The 22,425-nt window shown below is 40.3% G+C and overlaps 1 protein-coding gene across 1 annotated transcript in view; it reads right to left on the bottom strand.

Annotated features, from left to right (window-relative positions):
• Positions 1 to 8,069, bottom strand: part of DYNC1LI1 (dynein cytoplasmic 1 light intermediate chain 1) — a 47,502-nt gene extending 39,433 nt beyond the window's left edge. The window contains exons 1-2 of the mRNA XM_059162384.1: positions 7,790 to 8,069; positions 7,533 to 7,606 (exon numbers count right to left, since the gene is read on the bottom strand). Coding sequence (XP_059018367.1) covers positions 7,533 to 7,606; positions 7,790 to 7,935 — 220 coding nt within the window. The 5' untranslated portion in view covers positions 7,936 to 8,069. The remainder of the gene's footprint in view (positions 1 to 7,532; positions 7,607 to 7,789) is intronic.
• Between the last annotated feature and the right edge of the window lie 14,356 nt (positions 8,070 to 22,425).

Raw genomic sequence — 22,425 nt, 5'->3', positions numbered from 1 at the left:
CTGGAATTGAGTCCCACATCAGGCTCTCTGCTTGCTGGGGGGCCTGCTTCCTCCTCTCTTTCTCTCTGCCTGCCTCTTTGCGTACTTGTGATCTCTGTCTGTCAAATAAATGGATAAAATCTTTAAAAAAAAAAAAAAAAAAAAAGAAAAAGAAAAAGAAAAAGAAATCATCCTATTTTATCTGAAAGCTGTGGTGATAAGAGACATGAAGGGTCTTCACTGGAATCTTTTGGGCTCATACCTGCTATGTGGCCTCCCACAGGTTATCTGGATGACCCAGGCAGGGTGCGAGCTTTTGGTCTGCTCTCCATCTCACAAAGAGCATCTCCTCCCTTGCCTCAGCAGGCAAGAACAGGGAGAGGCTGTTAATCAGCTGCAGCAACTGCACCCAGTGGTTCTAAGTAAACATGTATGCATGGCTGTTCCAGACTACATTCCTCTAATGTTGGGGACCTGCTATGCACCTGCATAGCAGAAAGTCAGACAAACTCAATTTTGAATCCCAGCTCAGTTGTGTAACCTGGGGCTCAAAACGCTCTTCTATAAAAGAGTGAACATGTTATATAATAAAGCAATAGGCATTTAACACGGATGTTCCCATCCCATCTGTTGGCCAAAGCTCTACCTTTGAATATCATCATTCAGTAATCCACATTAAAAAACAGAATTCATCCTTTATCATTGCCCTCACCTGCTCAGACTAATTAGACATGAACTGAAAACCACTGAATTTAATTCAATAAAGATCTATCACAGCCAATAAATGCTAATCTCAATGGTTATTAACAGTTCCTAGGCTCCTGTAAGTCACACTAAATAGTTTTTAATCAATAAATATATGTATTCTATAGTCCAAATGTCATTAAATTATAGGATGCCAATTTTTAACCTATCTACCAAATAGGTAAAGATTAAAGCGAATAATCCTTAGTGTTAGTAATGGTGCTAGGTAAACAAGTACTCCCATATACTGACGGAAGGAATGTAAAATGGCATAACTTTCCCAAGACTGTTTGGTAATATATAAAAAGATACATACTTTTGAGCCAGCCATTCAACTTCTAGGAACTTATCCCAAAGATACTATTGGAAAAGTGGAAAATTAGATACAACCGTAATAATCTGTCTACCCATCAATTATAATTATGGCATAACCATATATATTATTCAGTCACTAAAAGGAAGGAACCCATATCTACTGTCTTCAAAAAACAAAACAAAACCCGATTAAGTTAAAAAAAAAATCTGATTTCAAAATAGTATATAAGGTATAAGCCAATTTGTTTAAAAAACAAATACAGGGATGCCTGGGTGGCTCAGTCTGCTAAGCGTCTGCCTCCAGCTCATGATCCCAGGGTTCTGGGATCAAGTCCTGGCACCAGGGTCCTCGCTCAGCAGGGAGTCATCTTCTCCCCTTGGTGCTCAACAGAGATAGCAAGAAAGAGCACAAGTGGGAAGGAGAGGGAGAAGCAGGCTCCCAGCTGAGCAGGGAGCCTGATTCAGGGCTGGATCCCAAAACCCTGGGATCATGACCACAGATGAAGGCAGACGCTTCTCCTCCCACCTTGCCGCTCCCCCAGCGTGTGCTCTCTCTCTCTGACAAATAAATAAAATCTTAAAAAAAAAAAAAGCCCAGACCTTTTTAAAAAAATTAAAAAAAAAAAAAAAACAAATATAGACACATAGAAAAAAATGAACACTGCTATATCTAGTTGGTGGGATCATGTGTTATTTTTCATTATCTTATCTTCATAATATTTTCTCTCTGATAAGAAACATGTATTACTTTACAATTTAAAATAGTGACTTCCAATTCTGAGAGGAAAGTGCTTTAAGACATAATTTCTTTTAGTTCTTTTAATCCCAGTAAGTATGAAAGAATCTCTATTAACAGATCAGTAGGTTGTAATTCACCCACAACCCCACAGCTTCAGGGGAAGGTAGGAAGGGCAGACTCTCAGATCTGGTGCCTGTAGGTCAGGATCCCACCATATCTGAGCTGCCCTGGCCTTTCCACTAGGTTTTTAGCTACTGCAACAAGCTCCCTTCGTCTGCAGCCCACAGTGTTCTCCCATCTAACTTAGCAAAATTTCACTCAGATATCACCTTTTCCGCAAAATTTTATGTGACCTATTTAGCAATCATTTCATACTGACATATATGATTTTACTACTTTAAGTTTAGATGGCAGGGATGGAATCTTATTTAACTCTGTTTTCCACAGATGGAAATGCTTTCCAGCAAAGCATTTTATGCGCAGCATGTTCTAATAAATGTTTCATGAGTAAATGAATAAAGAGATAATCTGTAAGGCCTTCCTAACAGCTACTCCCTGATTTTATAAGTAAAATGAGGCCCCCCAAATTAGTCCATGATCACCCACTTGCTGAGTCCTTTTTTTCCTATCTCAAAGCTGTGCCCTTGTTCACTCGTGCTTGAGCTGATCTCTCAGCACTGGAAGAAACATATGAACTCCACTTAACACCTCTTAAACCTATGTTCAGACTATACCTCTAGTTGGAATAACAATGATACTTTAAATGAAAGCTCATCATCATTCATTCTGCACCAAACATCATACTCCATGACCCAGAAAACTCTATTAACTGGCATCTGTGCTTATTGATAAAACTGATGCCCATAATACCCTAAAGCAAGAGTCCACAAACCAGCACACAAAACTGTGTGCTGCCTGTTTTTGTAAATAGTTTTGTTAAACACTGCCACACCCATTCATCTATGTATTGTCTATGGCTGCTTGGGAGCTTCAAGGGCAGAGTTGAGTTATTTAAGACAGAGACCATATAGCTCACAAAGCCTAAATTATTTACTATCTGGCCATTTACTTAATAGGTCACTGACTGACCACTGTAAAATACCACTGTCACTGGAGTCTTAAAACACTCTATACATGGTTTATTTTTGACAGTGGTAGCACCTAACAAGCATTGAATAATTTTGTTAGTTCTTTGAAAACTACCAATCCAATATCACCCATATCCATATCCAATATGTGGTAGTATTCTCTTCCTTGTAGCATATCCCATAACAAATTACTTCAGAAAACAGCATTAACATACTTCAACTGATCAAAATCTGTAACTTCCATAAGTCATGGAACCTTGATGATCTTTAATCCCAGCTCCTCATAAGTTAATGGTTTCAGAGTGGACAGTCTCATTATTTTCAGTCGCTCCTCACATGAAGTTACTTCTGTGAACAGATCTTGAGTTTCGCTATGTATCTTTAGGTTTCCTACCAATAATTCAAGCTTAAAAGAAGCTAGTTTTACTCCTGAGTAAGAAAGACTATTTCAAACACACTGCCTAAAGATGCTCAGCATTTTGTGGGGCTTTGCTGGCTGTACACAATCCTGGACTAGTGCCTTCAGGGAAAAATAGAAGGCTCTAAATTTCCTCCCTGGGTACAGTCAAACAGCCCACATCTGTAAGGAAATACTTTCTTAATTTCAGTCTAACTGCAATATATCCTCAAAATAGTTCTTTAAAAATATTTAATAACCCACAAGCTTTAAAACTTGAATTAAAGAATGTGGGATCAGACAAGCCTTCAGAAATCACTAAATCCAAATATCTTAATTTACAGACGAGAAAGATGAGGCTTACATGATTTACCAAAGGGCCAACTAGTTTTCATTAATTTATGTTGACCCCAAATCAGAAAGTTATACTGATGTTCTATTTATAAGCCAGGTCCTGTGCTGGAAGCTAAGATTATATATGAATCTTAGTACTAATGAATTAATTTAATTAATTCAATGGGATTTTTTGCAATGAAATAGATACATCTCGAGAATCAGACAAAATTCCTTAATATAAACTGCAAACACATTATTTCTCCTACAAAGAGGGCTCTCGTTTCCTTTAGGGAGACAGTTCAGTATATAGGTTAAGAATACTGGCTTTCTCTGCCTTCGGTTCAGGTCATGATCCCAAGGGTCCTTAGATGAGTCCCACATCGGGCTCTCTGCTCAGCAGGGAGACTCCTTCCCTTTCTCTCTCTCTGCCTACTTGTGATCTCTGTCAAATAAATAAATAAAATCTTAAAAATAAAAAAAAAGAATACTGGCTTTGGGGTACCTGGGTGGCTCACTTGGTTAAGCAACTGCAGTTGGCTCATGTCATGATCCCGGAGTTTGGGATCAAGTCCTGCATCGGGCTCCCTGCTCAGCGAGAGCTTCTCCCTCTGACCTTCTCCCCTCTCATGCTCTATCTCTCAAATAAATAAATAAATAAAATCTTAAAAAAAAAAGAATCCTGTCTCTGGAGGTAGGCTATACAGTTTAGATTCCTGATTTTCACTCTTTCTAGCTGTGTAACCCTACAGCAATTTACTCAACAGCTCTGTGTTTGTTTCCTGATCTTTAAGGGGATAATCAAATGCTGTACATAATCCTTACACAGCTAGTACATGTAAGTGCTCTATAAATGTTAGGTACTGTTATTTTCCTTAGGGAGTTTCCTTAACAAAACAGAGGAAAAGTAACTAAGATGTGGAGAAAGTGCCCTTTAAAAAGCAGCAATTAAAATATAATTACAATCATTGAGGTAAAAGTTGATTAAATAAAAAGGGTAAAGAAAAAAATAGTTCTTCAAAGGGCACTTGGTAAGTTAAATCCTACTTAAAATACGTGCATGAGAAGTTTTGCCTTTAATATTAAAAACAAACTTGACTGAAGCCCATTCTCAAAATCTTTCAAGAGAGAAAATGGTTAAGCACTAATGTCATAGTGTTTCTGCATTTCATGACAGGTCAGGCCTAGGTAGATTAAATGATTGCTTAAACACGAATGCCACGGCCACAGTGATGTCCCTCAATAAGCTGCATCCTAGAATCCAACAAATATTTGGATTTTAGTTTAAAATAATTACTAGTATTTTTACTCAAAGATAGTCTTTTAAAAAAGTTACACAGTAGGAAGAATGTGTGGCCCTCCCTTCCTTGCAAGGAAAGCCATGCCAGAGTCAGGAACACATGGTCTTAACAGCTGTGTGACCTTGGAAAACTCACTTAACAGGTCTTTAAAATTCATTATCTCATCCATAAATTGGTACTAACATCTACCTCTCAGATTTGGAGGTGGTGAAAGAAGGGGCACAGCAGAGAAGATACACTAAGATTTACATGAAAATGCTTTGAGAATGGCCCATACAGTATACAGTACTGGTCCTCATCCTCTTCTCACTCCCATAGGGAGTGGGAGGGGAGGCCATGTAGCAAGCTAAGGTTAAACTGCAATTTGTTTTGGGGAACATAAGCAAGCTTTGATCACTGTCCTATTTTAGGTTGTTTCTGGAAATGTAAAACCTTACTGCAGCCTCAGATTTTGTTTTTTAAATACAGGACTCCAGAGATCACCGTAATTCATGAAATACACATTAAGGCCAAGCATCCTCCTGCTTAGTACCCTCAAACTCGTAACAAAGAAAACCACAATACCTATTTATGTATTTCTTCCCTCCACCAGCACAGACTAAATGTTGCTGTAACATGTGATGGTAAAACGTCTTTAAGCAATCTTTAGAGATGTTTTTAAAAAATTAACCCTATTTATGTAATCAGTGTAAAAATCTGTTTTTCTAAAGCTGAAAAGGACTTTGATGAATATCCCAACAGTACTCAAAGAAAAAATTTTAATTTCAAGCTTGTATAATTTTATACTAGATGGAGCCTTACAAACTATCAGGCTCTGAAGAAGGGAATTTAGTCTGTTCTAAGTATGGAAGGACAGAAGTGTCTGGGGTCTCTAAGTATACTCAGTCACATACAGGGATCCAGTATCAAGCAGGTTAAAAAAAAGGGTTAACAAACAATAACAAAAAAAGCCTGGTACAACCTCAGCACATCAGGGACATCAAAAATGAATAAACTGCCACTTTTGTTTCACTACAAACAGAATCCTCTAAGTAACATCTAATGCATAGAAGTAATTGGGAGGAACTTACAAAATGAAAAGAAAGTTCAAGAATCTTAACCTTGTAACAGTAGTATTTGAAAAGAAGTCTTACTGAACTTAGAGTCATTAAAAAAACCCACTTCAATGAGGTCACATTAAGTCCATTTTAGTTTAGCAGCTAACAGTAATTTGTTTAAATTAGTAAACTTATTTTCTGGGATTTTTTTTTTTTTAATTTGGACCCTAATCCATCTCTGCCCTATAAGTATCACTAATGTGGACACTAATTCAATTTTCAAAAAGAGAATTCTGATAAAAGATTTTCTAATTCAGTTAAGAGAAATCCATCACAAAAAGTCACCGTGCTGTTATCACTTCATAAGCATTATTTCATCAATCCTCCCCATAACTCTAGGAGGAAGACATTATTGTTTCTACAATATCCACTTTGAAGATGAAGAAACCAAGGTTTACAGATATCAAGGAACTTGTTTAAGATCATAGGGCTGTGAGTGAACACAGGTTAATAAGCAGTAGGTAGTTTTAATCATATTAAAAACGAGGTAAAAACTAATTTTTCAACTAGCTCCATGTAGTAATGAACATCAATCAAGAATCCTATATATTCTAGATTGGCAGCAATTCAGGAAAAAAAAGTAATTTGTCTCTATCTAAACATTTTTATTAAAATAGACCCTGTCATGTAGCATTTGACTTCTTTGTTTCCTTTCCTGTTTTTAGATGTACAGAAAAACAGTCTTGAGACACCAATATCAAAGTTTTAAAATTTAACCATCATTTTATAAGCAATCGTCAATATCTGGCACTTAAAGAATAAGAAATGTCTTCTGCAAATGACTCAGGAGCTAAGCCTGAGAAAATGTGAATCTGTGATTTATTCTCCCTCAATGTCCAATACGCCCACCCTAAGAAATCAGTAAAGAGAGACAAAATACATAACTTCCAGGGAGCAGAGGAGCTACAGAACAAGAATGAGACATTAGACCATTTCTCCTTATTAAAATTATTTGGCTGAAGGGACTGGACTAGTAAGGTGTTCTACTGCCCTTTACAAATTTCAGAATTATAAGTGACAGTTAAAAAGGCATTGGCAACACGAGGCCATTGTACCCAAAAAAGCTGAATCAAGTAAGAACATTTATCACGATTACCAGGTCTCAATTTCTAGCTTCTCTGTCAATTACAGAGTCAGCTATTAAATATTAATAAGTATGCCATTTGCACTGGAGCCCTTGCAAAGAGCCTCCTGCTAGCAATTTTTGTTATGAAAGAGAAACCATCCTTTTTTTCGAGGTAATTCCCAAGCCTCTAGAATCCGTCAGATGGGCTACCGCGTTTGTCCTTCCCATGCGAGACTGTCAGGGCCACCTCCACATCCACATCCAGGGGAGGAAGGGCTCTGGGGAGGGCGGGTCCCCGCAGGTACCGGGGCCTGGGTCCCCGTTCGCCTTCTCCCCCAGCTGTCAGCGACAGGTCCGGCGGCGGGGCGGGGCCAGGCTCGCCTGTCCGCACAAAGCGAGCGAGCGGGCGGGCGGACCCCGACCCGGGCCCGGGTGGGGGCCGGGCGGGGCGGAGCGAGGCAGAGGACACTTACCCAGCAGCAGTACGTTCTTCCCCGCTGGGAGCTTGGAGCGCGAGCGGGTGGAGACCTCGCTGAGGATGCAGGACCTAGCAGGGAGCAAAGGCGCACGCTGAGGCCGGGGACCGCGGCCCCACCGCGGGAGGGACGGACTCGGCCTTGGCGCGCTTGGGCGGGGGCTGCCGAGAACGCAGTGGCCTCGGCACGGGATCCCGAGGTGTCCGCAGGGCCGGGAGTGTCAGCGGGGACCCAGGGAAGGGTGGGGTCGTTACCAAAGGTTCTGCCCGTCCTCGTCGTCGCCCGCTGCGGCGCCGCCGTTGCCCGACGTTAGCTCGTTAGCCAAGGGGCCCCCAGTGTAAGTCGAGGCTAATCCCGGCGGAGAGGAACCGAAGGACCCGACTCGCCCCACAGCCGCCATCTTGGTCGGGAATCACACCACTCCCGGCAAAGCTGAATGAGGGAAGCGGCGGCGGTGGCGGCGGTGGCGGCGGCGGCGGCGACGGCGGCGACGGCGGGAACCCGGATATGGAGCATTCGGCACACGGGAGCGGGGCGGGGCCTGCGGGGGCGGAGCCGCGGGCTCTGCGGGCACAGACCGAACGAGGGAGGACGCACCGCGCGTGCGCTGCAGTCTGTCGAACGCGCGTAAGGAATGCGCGTGCGCGGGCTGCCTCGCCGGTGGTTGTGCTACTTCCCGGCTTATACAGGTCTCAGCGTGCAGAGGAGTCTCCTGCCGCCCCACCCGCAGCCCTGGCTGCAGCAGAGCGGGTTGGGGTGTGTCAGGTGAACAGTGCTCCCTCCCACTCTTCAGTCAGGTCTACGAACCCCGCAGCTAGCGTGGAATTCCTGCACTGTCATTACCCGCCCCCCCCCCATTCAGGCTGAGCGGCGGTCACCCGCCTATACCCGCACTTCCCCTGCGCCAAGAGGGAAATGGGCTGCCCCGCCGTCAAAGAGGCTTTGTGCAGCCGGAGTCCAGAGTGTAACCCGGGTCCCGGAGTTCTGGGCTCTCTACTTTGCATTCTCACGTGGTGCCGTGTTCCTCAGTCTTGGCCCCATATCTGAAGCAGGTTCCCCCCGGCCACTAAGAGCTGCGTGACAGTAAAAGGCTTGACGGGGCGCTTTAATAGGAGCCTCGATGTTTTCGAGTGAGATGCCCCGCGTGAGAATTGACAAGACCCGCTAGGTGAGTCATCCATACAGCCAGTCAACAGACGTTTTACTCAGCACTTACTATGGCAGGCGCAGTTGGCACTGGGCATACACAGATGCAAAGAACCTAAAGTAGCCCTAAAATAACTCCCCTTCTGTCAAAACTTGATGGTGTGGCCCTTTGTACATCATTGCTGTCATATTTGAAGATTGCTTGCTAATATGTGATCTGATCGTTGTTGTTAGGCGAGTGGGAAAATCCACAGCTAAAGACTGTCTTAGTTACAGGTTAACAGTGCTGTTAGTAGCCTAGGGTTTTGGAGGCAAATCTGAGTTGAGATTCAACTCTATCAGCAATCATAGGCCATTTTCTTCACCTCTCCCGAGTCTCAGTGTTCTTACCTGTAAGACGGGGATAAAAGGACCTAGGATTTTTATGGAGATTAAATGGGATGATTCATGTAAAATGGCTTAGAACAGTGACTGACAAATCTTGAATGCTTGATACATGTTTATTTTTAATGACTAATGTTTTCCTTTATGGTTCAAACCATTTACATCTCACCAACCCCTGGAGCTGATAGGCCTAATGAATTCCTGCAGTTAAAGCTCTTCATTTTTTGTTAGTTTGTTTAATATGATTAGGAAAGGAACCAGAATCTAGTCTTGGGATCCCAGGCTTTCTATGGTGACAAGCAGGACAAGGACTTCTGGGGGAACCTGAGTGTTTTAAGTCACTGATGTAAAGGAGGGCTGTTTACTGCACTGGGCCTCTCTGAGAGTTGGTTCACTTTCTGTACTTTACTCCTTCAGTCATCTTTTGTTGTCAGGTCATTGTTTCCCCCAATTTTATTGTAACAGAGTTGTTAGTTCTGTATCATATTTACTTAACCTGGGAAGTATTAACTTTATAATGGTTTCAGGCTTCTAATGCTCCATGACTTCTAGATGCCCAACTACCCACTTATACCGAGGTCAAAGTTGTATTCTGCGTAGTTTTATAATATCCCTATCCAGTGTTGTTCCATTAAGATGGCTAATAAGAGTGGTCATTTATGAGTACCTCGTATACTCCAGGCACATGTGTTATGGTTTTCAATCCTCATACTTTGTAAAGAATTGGCAAAATTAAGTAATTTACCCCACAGGTAGGAGGTAGATACATTGATATTTTGACTTTCTAACCCGTTAAATGGCCTATGCCAAATTACATTAGAATAAATGTCCTGGCAATTCTTGTTGCTGTTATGATAAATATCTTCTACAGAAATCTCTACGTAACAAAAATAGGGAAACTTGAAGGAAGTCTATAAAAGGGAAGAATCCAGCAGTCCCTTGGGATTTTTGTTAGATAAGTGCTATTTACAATTGAGTTATTTCCTATACTATGATTACTTTTCTTTCTTCCCCAACTTTTTCTTACATCCAAAATTAATAATTCTCTTGGTTTTTCATTTGCTTAGATTTCTAGGCTTAACTGTAATTTAGTCTCGGATTCTTGTCCTAATGGTTTAAAAGTTTTCATTAGGTATTTGGACAACTTCATCATAAACACATTTTTTTTTAAAGATTTTATTTATTTACTTGAGAGAGAGAGACCGTGAGAGAGAGCATGAACGAGGAGAAGGGCAGAGAGAGAAGCAGACTCCCCATGGAGCTGGGAGTCCGATGCGGGACTCGATCCCGGGACTCCAGGATCATGACCTGAGCTGAAGGCAGTTGTCCAACCAACTGAGCCACCCAGGCGTCCCATTAAACACATTTTTTTTTAAACCTTTTTTTTTTTTTTTTTTTAATTTATTTGACAAACAGAGATCACAAGTAGGCAGAGAGGCAGGCAGAGAGAGAGGAAGGAAAGCAGGCTCCCTGCTGAGCAGAAAGCCTGATGCAGGGCTTGATCCCAGGACTCTGGGATCATGACCTGAGCCAAAAGCAGAGGGTTTAACCCACTGAGCTACCAGGCACCCCTCTTAAACACATTTTTAAGAACTATCTAAGCTGCTTCAATTTGAATTGGTTGTTCTGTGTGCCTAATACGGAGCTGTCATCATGGGATCTTCTCTCACCATTGTTTCGGGGGAATTCCTTTGCCTCATTCTCTTCTCTTATCTTATTTTTTTTTTTTTAAAGATTTTATTTATTTATTTATTTGACAGAGATCACAAGCAGGCAGAGAGAAAGAGGAGGAAGCAGGCTCCCCGCTGAGCAGAGAGCCTGACGCGGGGCTCGATCCCAGGACTCTGGGATCATGACCTGAGCCAAAGGCAGAGGCTTTAACCCACTGAGCCACCCAGGTGCCCCCTCTTCTCTTATCTTATAGGCAAACTTCCCCCCAAGAGTTTGGTGAGGAAAGATGTATGGATACATTTTTTGAGATATCCAGCCAGGATCTGCCAGGGAAAAAATGGCATTCTTGAGGTGGTGCTAGATGAAAGCTCAACAAAGGAACTATTTATAAAGGTGTGGACAGTATTAAGATGGGGCTAGGAGGAGCAGGAAGATTTAGGCTTGAAGGAAAAAGAGGAAGAGTGTTTACTAGAATCCAGAGAGAGCTGCAGTTGTAGGAAAGAATTTCTCAATAAGGTCTGTGAATTCAGTAAAGAAACACAGCACTGACTTCTCTCTTTCTGACCCCTCATATCTTGCCAGTTGGCCATGTTGGCCAAACCCAACCAGAAGCTGGAGGACAAGAGAATTCAAGTGAAGCAATACATGCAGGTCTACGTCCCAGAGCACAAAGAAGGATAAAGAAGGGTGGAAGGTAGATCTGGAGGGACAAACAAATGATATCCAGCACACCTTGTGTGTTTGAAAATGCTCTTAGTTTATACTCACTTAATGATAGTTTGGCTTAGTATAGAATTCTTTTGTTGCAAATTACCTTCCCTTAGGTTTTTTAAAGGCCTTGACGCCTTATCTGCTAGATTCTAATATTGCCACTGAGAAGTTCAAAGACATTCTCATTCCTAATCTTTTGTTATATGTTCCTCTTTTCCGCTCTTTGGAGGCCTCTAGAACTTCCACAGATTTTCACTAACACATTCACTCCAATTTCCACTGTCTATACTCTCATACCAATTTTCTTCCCAATTATCACAGGATAATAATCTATACTCCTAAAGTAAAGCAGTCTCTCCACTTACATGCTAGATTCCATCCTTCTCCTCAACTCTAGGACATTGCTCCAACAATTCTCCCCGCCTTTCTTTATATAATCATTTATTGATTTCCACTGGATCATTTCCATTAACATACCAACATGCTGGTCTCCCATTTTTTAAAAAAAGGAAAGTGGGGTGCCTGGGTGGCTCAGTGGGTTAAGCCTCTGCCTTCAGCTCAGGTCATGGTCTCAGGGTCCTGGGATCGAGCCCCACGTCGGGCTCCCTGCTCAGTGGGGAGCCTGCTTCCCCCCTCTCTCTGCCTGCCTCTCTGCCTGCTTGTGATCTCTGTCTGTCAAATAAATAAATAAAATCTTTAAAAAAAGGAAAAGAAGTCTCTTTCAACTCTACTTCTTCACCAGCTACTGCTTCATTTCTTCCGTCTCTTTAACAGCAAAACTCTTTAAAATAGTTGTCTTTATTTGGTGTCTTCAATTCTTCCTCCCCCTTGCCCTTATAACCCACTTCAGTTAGACTTTTACCTGTCTGACTCCACAGAGACTACTTTTATACTTGTGATCAATAACCTCTTTTTTGCTAAATCCAGTGTTAAATTCTCCATCCTTGTCTTTCTTAACCTATCAGCAGCACATGGTACAATTGGTCACTCCTTGTGGGTATCTATCTTCCTATGGCTTCCAGGTTACCATGTTCTCCTAGTTCTTTCCCTGCCTCACCACCTGCTCCTTCTTAATCTTCACCATTTCCTCATTTTCCTTACCACCTAATGTTGAAGGACTGCAGGGCTATATCTTTGTTCCTCTTATCCATCTATACTCCCTTGGTAATCTCATCCAGTCTCATTACTTTAAATCCCAAATGTATGATAAAAACTCCCAGATTTACCTCTGGAGCCCAGAGCTCCATGTGGAACTCTAAGTTGATATATCCAATTGCTTATTCCACATCTCCACTTGGAGTGGTGTCTAATAACATGTTTCAAACTCACCATGTTCCAAGCTGAACTTCTGACCTTCCCAAGAAAAGACTCATCAACCCAAGACCTTCCTGGTGGGTAGCAACTCCTTTTTGCCTGAGTCATTCTTGACTTCTCTATTTTTCTCACACCCCACATTGAATCCATTAGGAATCCTGTATTCTCTACCTTCCAAATATACCCACAATCTGACTTCTTATCACTCATCCACTGATGCCACCTTGGGCCAAGCTATTGTCTTTGCCTAAATTCCTTTAAAAAGCTCTTTGACATGGCAGGTAGAGGAATCCTTTAAAAATATAAGCCAGTCTCTGCTCAGCAGGGAGCCTGCTTCCCTTCCTCTCTCTGCCTACTTGTGATCTATCTGTCAAATAAATAAATAAAATCTTAATATATATATATATATATATATATATATATATATATATATATATATATATATATATATATATATATGCCAGGTCAATACTTAGGGGCACCTGGGTGGCTCAGTCAGTGTAAGCGACTGCCTGGGATCGAGCCCCGCACTGGACTCCCTGCCCAGCAGGGAATCTGCTTCTCTCTCCCTCTGCCCTTCCCTACCCTGTGCTCGTGCTCTCTCTCAAATAAATAAATAAAATCTTTAAAAAATTGTTTATGTATGTATACATATGCACATATACCCATATATGCACATATATATAATCCAGATTTTGCCACTCCTCTACTCAAAGTCCTGTAGTGAGTCCTTTTTTTAATCAGAGTAGAAGCCAGTGTCTTTACAATGATCCATAAAGCTGGCCCTGACTTTCTCTTTAAACTCTTTTGCTCCATTCCCTCCATCGATTTTTCACATCTAGGCACAATGGCCCCACTGCTGTTCCTTAAACTGTTTATCCCTTTGCTTTAGCTGTTTCCTCTGCCTTGAAGGATGCAAGGAGCTGCCCAATCCAGTATCTTCCCCCAGACAGCCACTTGGCTGACTCCCACTCCTCCTACAAGTCTCTGCTCAGATCTCAGCTTCTCCGTGAGGTCTGTCCTGACTTACCCATGTAACACAACAACTTGAACCTTCATACCTGCAATTTCAGATTCTTCTTACCTTGCTTGCCTTTCTGTTTACCATATAACACTACCTTCTAGGATAGTATAACATTTGCTTATTATTATCTCCTAACATAATATCGAATTTACTTATTTATCAGAACTGTAAGGACTTCATTAATGAACTATAAGCACATTGTGCCTACAATATAGTAGACAATCAGTAAAGAGTTGTTGAAAGTATGAATAAATGAACAGATTTACTCCTTGTCACCAGGGTTCTAAAATTTCAGGATGATGATGATGTATATGTGTGATATGTGTGTGTGTGTGAAGAGGGTACAAAAAATTCTTTACTCCAATACTTGAAAGCAGGACCTCTCTTTTGCAATATTTTAATCATTTTTTTTAAAGATTTTATTTATTTATTTGACAGAGAGAAACCACAAGTAGATGGAGAGGCAGGCAGAGAGAGAGAGAGGGAAGCAGGCTCCCCGCTGAGCAGAGAGCCCGATGCGGGACCCGATCCCAGGACCCTGAGATCATGACCTGAGCCGAAGGCAGCGGCTTAACCCACTGAGCCACCCAGGCACCCCTTTAATCATTTTTTGATACAACTCTTAAAATGTTAAAGCATTCTCTTGCTTTAACGGGTTATGTGAGTACAGATTGCCTTTTCTTGGAGGCTCTGGACTTTTGTTAAATTCATCAATAACAGTACCCTGTATTTATTTGAGGAAGTCCTTCAATCTTACTGGGAATTCCCTGAGGCGTACCACAGATGTCTTTAGTCTGATTTCTTTTTTTTTTTCTCTAAAGATTTTATTTATTTATTTGTCAGAGAGAGAGGGGAGCGAGAGTGAGCACAAGCAGACAGAGTGGTAGGCAGAGGCAGAGGGAGAAGCAGGCTCCCCGCTGAGCAAGGAGCCCGATGTGGGACTCGATCCCAGGACGCTGGGATCATGATCTGAGCCGAAGGCAGCCACTTAACCAGCTGAGCCACCCAGTGTCCCTTTAGTCTGATTTCTAATTCAGCTGAGCCCTGGGGCCTGGAAGTGGGAAATGGAACAGGAGCCAGAAGAAAGACAGCTCCTTCCTTCTCCATCTTTCTGTCTCCTGGGAGCTACGTGCCTCTCTTCTCTTGGTCGACCGTCATCTCCTGCTCACTCATCAACTTCTTTTTTTTTTTTTTTTTTTTTTTTTAAAGATTTTATTTATTTATTTGACAGACAGAGAACACAAGTAGACAGAGGCAGTCAGATAGAGAGGAAGGGAAGCAGGCCCCCTGCTGAGCAGAGAGCCCGATGCGGGACTCGATCCCAGGAACCTGAGATCATGACCTGAGCCGAAGGCAGCGGCTTAACCCACTGAGCCACCCAGGCGCCCCACTCATCAACTTCTTAAAGGCCACGGTTGGATATTCTTCATTTTACGAAAAGGGGTAATTTGGCAGGCCCAAGAGCTCTGAAGAAAACCAGTTTGGGAGGAGAGCCTTCTGTTGGCTGAGGTGAGACAATACAGGCCACTTCCTCTTTTTGTTGGGGATGCCTTCCTCTGTTTTTGAGAACTGGGACAAGGCAGCTACCCCTTGAGCTGCTTCCTGTTGTACTAACTCCCACAGGCTACCTCCAACAGATTTTCAAATAAGACCTGCTTCACCCACTGTGCCAAATCCTGGCAATCACAGTTGATATAAATGCCATCTGAAAAGCCAAAATAAAAAAAGAAGAGAGAAAGAGAAAGAAAGAAAAGAAAAGAAAAAAAGGAAAAATAATTAAGCAAGGTGAGTGGACCCTTGACATTTCACTCTTTGAGCAACTTGAATAATAAAAGTGTTGGAAAGAACTTCAGTGATTAAATAGTTCCCACAAACTACTCAATATATGTTTTTTGTTGTTGTTTGGTTTTTGGTTGCCCTTTTTTTTTTTTTTTTTTTTTGGTAATAGAATGGTAATGTTAGAATTGGCAGATTCCTTGCTTACTAACTCTGCCAGCAGCAGATCCAGGGATTCAATTACAGTGAAAACAAATGCCCAGTGTTGCTTATTTTTGCTGTCCTTCAAGTCATATATATCTCATTCTAAGTACCTACATAGAATGAATGAAATAAAGGCTATCTAATTCATTTTTCAGTCACCAGTCCCTTGAATTACAGACCTAACCTCTCTCCTACTACTTACCTAGGCTTTTTATCAGGTCAGTCCTCACAGAACTTCCTATCTTAAACAAAGAAGTGGGGCAAATAAATACTCAACAAGAGGAATAGACTTTCTCAGTGTTTTTGCTTTTCCTTCATAGAAAACACTAAGAAGAGAATCTCTTCTATTTCTAGGTCTAAAAAGATTTTTTCTTCATTTGCTTAGAAATGTCTCATTGAAAAAGAATACCTCCTGAATATTTTTAAAATTCTAGGATAGGATAATAGTTAGAATTACCTTCTCATTTCAGAATCAGCTCCTAACCACAGTATCTGTATTCATTCCTGGAAAATGGGTGATGAATGAAAGGGGAACAGCATATAAATCATGTTCACCGATAGTGCAATGCACAGGGAAAATAACAAGATTTATCTTTTAGGCTATAAGAATGTTTCTTCTTCATCTAAGTGTTGTAATTATCTGCTTATACATTTTTAAAATAGAATAGATAGGGTTTTTAGAATGTTTAGCTGTCATTGTTGTTTTAATCTGTTCTTTACCACTGAGAAGACAAAAGAAAGGTTCACTGATTATACTTAGTTGGATATTTATTACATAGATTTTTGGAGACTCTCATTTCCTTGTAATTAAATTCTCTGAAGTCCAAGTCCATTACCTTTTTTTTTCTTTAAAGATTTTATTTATTTGAGAGAGAGAGAGAGAATACTAGCAGGGATGAGGCACAGGGCAAGGGAGAAGCAGATTCCTTGCTAAGCAGGAAGCCTTACGTGGGGCTCTATCCCAGGACCCTGGTATTATTAACTGGCTAAGCCACCTAAGTGCCCCCAAAGTCCATACCTTTTTTCAAAAAAATAGTAATTTTAATGTCACTTACTTCTTAGATTTCCAGTGTTACTCTGCCACTCTCTTTCCTAAAAAAGAAGATAACTATTAACTGATTTTATAGATCAAGATCTGCAAACATTAGATCACAAAGGTCATTAAGTTTTTCTGCTTTGGGTGCTCTATATGAGGCAAAATGGAAAAAAATTTGAAATTCCCTGGTATTTTTAGAAATGTGCTATCTTTTATAACTGCAGGTGATATCATATTCATAACAACTTAGTCTGCTTTCATCTAGAGCTACTTATGGTCTCATTGCCTTTACTAAAAGTAAGCCTAGAATTGTAACCCATTATATTGTGCACCAACAAAAGCGTTATATATGTCTTTTTTTCCCCACATGGCAGAGGATGAAAGAGTTGCTCAGTGGGAGATTTCTTTTAGGCAAAACGAATCAGTTATTTGACAGTATATAGGATCAAAGAGTTGTTTATCTGAAGATGTTTAAGGAGAATCTAATGATCCTAAGCTTTTTACTAGTAGAAAACATGGAGTTGCCTAGTAATGTAAAAATGAAATCAGGAAGCAGAATGTCCTTCTGATCCTTTCTCAGTAAATATCATTCAACTTCATCTTACATTTCAGTTCATCCATTGGTAGATGAGCAATAGCCAGATAACCCACTGAAATTTACACCTTGATGTGTGTGTGTGTGTGTGTGTGTGTGTGTGTGTATGCACACAAATATATATTTTTTTCATATACTAGCTCTAGTCTAAGAAGTGTATGATCTCACAATACCATATTGAGTCTGACATTTAGGACTCTATCCATACCATCAAACCTAAGTAGTGGATTAAACAATGTCTGTTATAAATGAAGTGATATAGACAGCTAATTTGCATCATTTAGATGAAATAAAACATTTGGACTTAGTGTTTGGAGTGAGGCAGATGGAGTAATGGGTCACAGTCAAGGCTCCAGAATCTGACCAACCTGAGTTCACATCTCTTCCTGTGTGACCTTGAAGTTGTTTAAACTTTGAAGCCTCAGTTTGCTCAACTCTAATAGAATTGTCATGAGGAGTAAACACAATCTGACAAACAGTGAGGACTCCATAAATGTTCGTGAGAATATTTACTCTTATTTGAGATATAAGGTGTTTTATAGAACAGAGTTTTTCTGTTCAAATGGTTTAAATGTTCCCTAATTCCCCAGGAACCTTGTTAAAATGCAGATTCTGGTTTAATAAGCCCAGGGTGGGTCCCATGAGCCTGCATCTCTAACAAGCTTTCAGGTTGGTATCCTTATTGCTGTATCACAAACCAAGGGTATGCAGGAAAAAGAACACAGGTTTTGGATTTATCCATCCATGGACTGGAATCCTGGCTCCACACATGGTAGCAATATGACCTTGGCAAGGTCAAGCTTCCTTATTTCTGAGATGGAAAGAATAATATTACTAATTAAATCAGTTTTCATTTAAATACAAAATGATGTATTCACACAATATGCAAGATATTGTAGGTGCTTCACAAATCTAAATTCAGTTCATATGAAATGCTTTAGTGGTCCCTCTAGTATGGGAGACCAATAGTTTCCCTCCTGAAAGAGCTGAAAATTCCAATTGTCTTTGAAAACTTAATTAAAATTCTATTACTATAAAATCAAACATTGACATTGTTTTAAAGCTTGTCATTACATGGCAAGCAAGTCAATTCATACCAGATGTTGTGGAAACAGATTGGGAAAATGCCCTAGGCAAGTAGTGGGCCTAAAGTCACAGTGGATAGAATTTCTGCAAGTGTAGGTAACTGAGAAAAGAATCTAGCTCATGAAGCATTGCATCTTACTAGTATGACTTTTACTTTTTTTTAAGTATGGAAAATTAAAAACACATATCACAACAGAGAGGTTTAATGAAACCCACATACGCATTACTAAGCTTCAATAATTACCAGCACATGGCCAGTCTTTTAGTTTGACTCTTACCGTCTTTCTCCATCTCTGAGTTGTTTTAAAGCATCTCCAAAATATGGCATTATGACATCCATAAATATTTCAACATATATCTTTAAAGATCTATTTTTTTGGTTACCTGGGTGGCTCAATTGGTTAAGCCACTGCCTTTGGCTCAGGTTATGATCCCAGAGTCTTGAGATTGAGTCCCATATTGGGCTTCCTCTGCTCTGCAAGGAGCCTGCTACTCCCTCTCCCTCTGCCTGCCACTTCCCCTGCTTGTGCGCTCTCTCTCTTTCTTTCTCTGTCAAACAATAAATAAAATCTAAAAAAAAAAAAAAAAAAAAAGATGGGTTTATTTGAGGGGTGGAGGGGCAGAAGGAGAGGAAGAGAATTTTAAGCAGACTCCCTGCTTATGGCAGAGCCCAGTTAAGGGCTGGAGCTCATGATCCTGAGATCATGACCTGAACCAAAATCAAGATCATGACCTCAACCAACTGAGCCAGGCGCCCCTCAATATATATCTTTAAAAATAAGGATCCTGGAGCACCTGGGTGGCTCAGTGGGTTAAAGCCTCTGCTTTCGGCTCCGGTCATGATCTCAGGGTCCAGGGATGGAGCTCCGCATCAGGCTCTCTGCTCAGTAGGGAGCCTGCTTCTCCCTCTCTCTCTGCCTGCCTCTCTGCCTACTTGTGATCTCTGTTTGTCAAATAAATAAATAAAATTCTTTAAAAAAAAAAATAAGGATCCTTTTTCTTAAAAAGAAAACCCCTATAATACCATTATAATAATTACTTCAAACAAAAATGCAACTATTGAATTTATATTTAAATTGCCATAAAATTTTTACTATAGGCAATAAGAAATGTGTGTTAAAGCGAATTCAAAATAGCTCAACACTTAAGAACAAAGTAAATACACTTGTTCCCTAACAAACAAAAGAGGCAGAAAAATAATTGTCTCATCTACAGGACTGACCTTCTCAGCATCCCTCTTCTCAGGGCTCCCTCTGGGTCCTAAATGCCAATTCTAGGTGTGGATTTCTGGTCCACATTGTCATTACATGGCAAGCAATAAAATACAGATTTTCTGTATCCTGAGGCTTCCCCACTTAATTCTTTCTAGCTGAGGAGAGAGTGACTGCTTCTCACTTTAGCCAGGAGCAGGGCACTCCTGACAAGCTGATCTGAGGTCTAGGCTCTCAACAGAAAATGTTAGAGCTGGAAGGGATTTCACAGTTCAGCCATTAGATAAGAAAACGGATAGGAGTGTTAAGGGACTAAACCTTGCAAAATTCAGCTGAATTATTGCACATCTAATCTGACCTTTCTGTGATGATAAAATTTCCATTAAGGAGTTTGATCCTTATTTTACAACATTTGGTTAGTCCCTCTGATTTCCTGCTAAGGTCCAAAATTTCTTTTTTGGTTTGTACATTCAAAAATATACATGATTAGGGCGCCTGGGTGGCTCAGTGGGTTAAGCCGCTGCCTTCGGCTCAGGTCATGATCTCAGGGTCCTGGGATCGGGTCCCGCATCAGGCTCTCTGCTCAGTGGGGAGCCTGCTTCCTCCTCTCTCTCTGCCTGCCTCTCTGCCTACTTGTGATCTCTCTCTGTCAAATAAATAAATAAAATCTTTAAAAAAAAATATATATACATGATTAGAGTAAAAGTTATTAAAAAAGATGTAAGGCTTTTCAGTGTTATCTCACCGAAGTCTTCCTTGAACTCATGAAATTTCCATTTAATTTCTAATTATATTTCAAGTATATACATATCAAAAAATATATTGACATTAATATGCATTCATAATATACACATTATATAAAATTAATGTAATGACATCACAGAAAGTTTCCCCTCTTAGAATTTTCTTTTATTGAATATATTTGACGTATAACATAGATATAAGGTGTATGATCTTCTTAGAATTTTTTAAAGAAAGCCCACTCTACTGGCATACTTTTCCAATTCTTTCTTCGTTAGAGTTAGTCTTTGTCTTAAAAATAGGTGAACTTCATTCTCATGCAGATGTCTTCATACAGTCAATTGTTTTGTGTGTTTTAAATTTTTACATGAATTATATACTACACGTACATTTTGCAAATTGCTTTTTTCATTCAGTATTATATTTCCAAGATTGAGCCATGTAATATATAGATGGGTTTTGAATTGTTCATTTTAATTGCTATATAGAAGAATATGAATAAGCCACAGTTTATTAATTAACTAATTAATTAATTTGCTGACATTAATTCCATGAATGAATGAATGAATGAATTCACTGTCTCTCTGAGGAGCAGTTAGGTTGTTCTATTAGGTGCTATCAATAGGTGCTGTATAGTTTTTGCAAATAGGCCAAATGGCATCTTTGTAAATATATGCTGATTCATTTATTATTTATTAGAATAATAATAAGTTAAGGTTATGTAATTGTTGGTTATATATGTGTGGACATACTGTTGATTTTTTTATTAACAAATAATGTATTATTTGCTTCAGGGGTACAGGTCTGTGAATCATCAGTCTTATATACTTCATAGCACTCACCTTAGCACATACTCTCCCCAGTGTCCCTCACCCAGCCACCCTCACCACCCAGCAACCCTCAGTTTGTTTCCTGAGATTAAGAAGCTCTTATGCTATTGATCTTTATATATTGATCCTATATCCACCAATTTAGTGCTAACTCTTACTCGAATAACTTATCTATAAGTAGATTTTCCTGTGGAGAATCAGATTTTCTTAGCTCACTATTTTCCTTAACGTTTTTTACTGAACAAGATAGAGATTTTTTTGGTTTATCAGAATTCGAGGGGAAAGAGCTGTTGAAAGCTAGAGAAACATTTGGGTTGGTGGGGCTGTTTCCCATGGGAAAAACAGCCAAAGCTGGGGGACTACTCACAAAAAGCTCCCTCATGGAGGGTGGAAGATTTTTTGAAAGGAGTGTGACCTGCAGAATTTGTTGGGGCCTCATGAGATGATAGATGGCTGTGTAATCTGTGAGGTGATCCTTTCCTCTGTGTCTTAACAGATTTTTAGTAAAAATGAAAATAATCACATGTTTGGTCTCATTGATATTTTTGCAGGAACTTCTGAAAATGTGATGCAGGGACAGTAGGTCTGAAGCTGCCTTGTAACCACTGGAGCAAGGACTCAAACAAGCATGAGGAGGTGGAGCCTGAAATCCTGGGGAGGGACTGCTCAGCCTCCAAAAGGAGAACCTAAGCCAAGTTTCCTCATCTTTTTAGGGTAGGAAAGCTCCAAGTGGTATTTGGATTTTCAGTGACAGTACCTGAACTGTGTGTTCCCCACACACTGTCAAAAGACAGGGTTCATGTACCTTCCCCCTCAGATTTCTTCTTTCAAGTTTTGAGTTTGCTGCTTTTATGGCTTTCATTGAAATTAGAGTGTTTGTGATCTGTGGAGCATGAGAAAAAAATGTCACCCTCAAATTATCTCCTTAATGGCTTGTCATAAGGGCAGAATTCCATCATTAGATTGATTTCCTCAGGGCCCTCTATTCATGTAATGAATTATGGCCTTCTATTAGCTGGGAAGTAATAAACTAGTATTAGATAACAAATTAATGTTAATATATATTAGTTTATCCATTTAACTCATCTCTATGGGAAAAGGAGAAGACAACAAGGGAAGAGCGTGGAGCCTAAGGGCAAACCACCTGAGTTAACTTCTCTT

The sequence above is a fragment of the Mustela lutreola genome, chromosome 2 (assembly GCF_030435805.1).
Source record: "Mustela lutreola isolate mMusLut2 chromosome 2, mMusLut2.pri, whole genome shotgun sequence".
Lineage (NCBI taxonomy): Eukaryota > Metazoa > Chordata > Mammalia > Carnivora > Mustelidae > Mustela > Mustela lutreola.
Note: the sequence above shows the minus strand (reverse complement) of the source record. Positions and strands in the feature narration are given on the sequence as shown.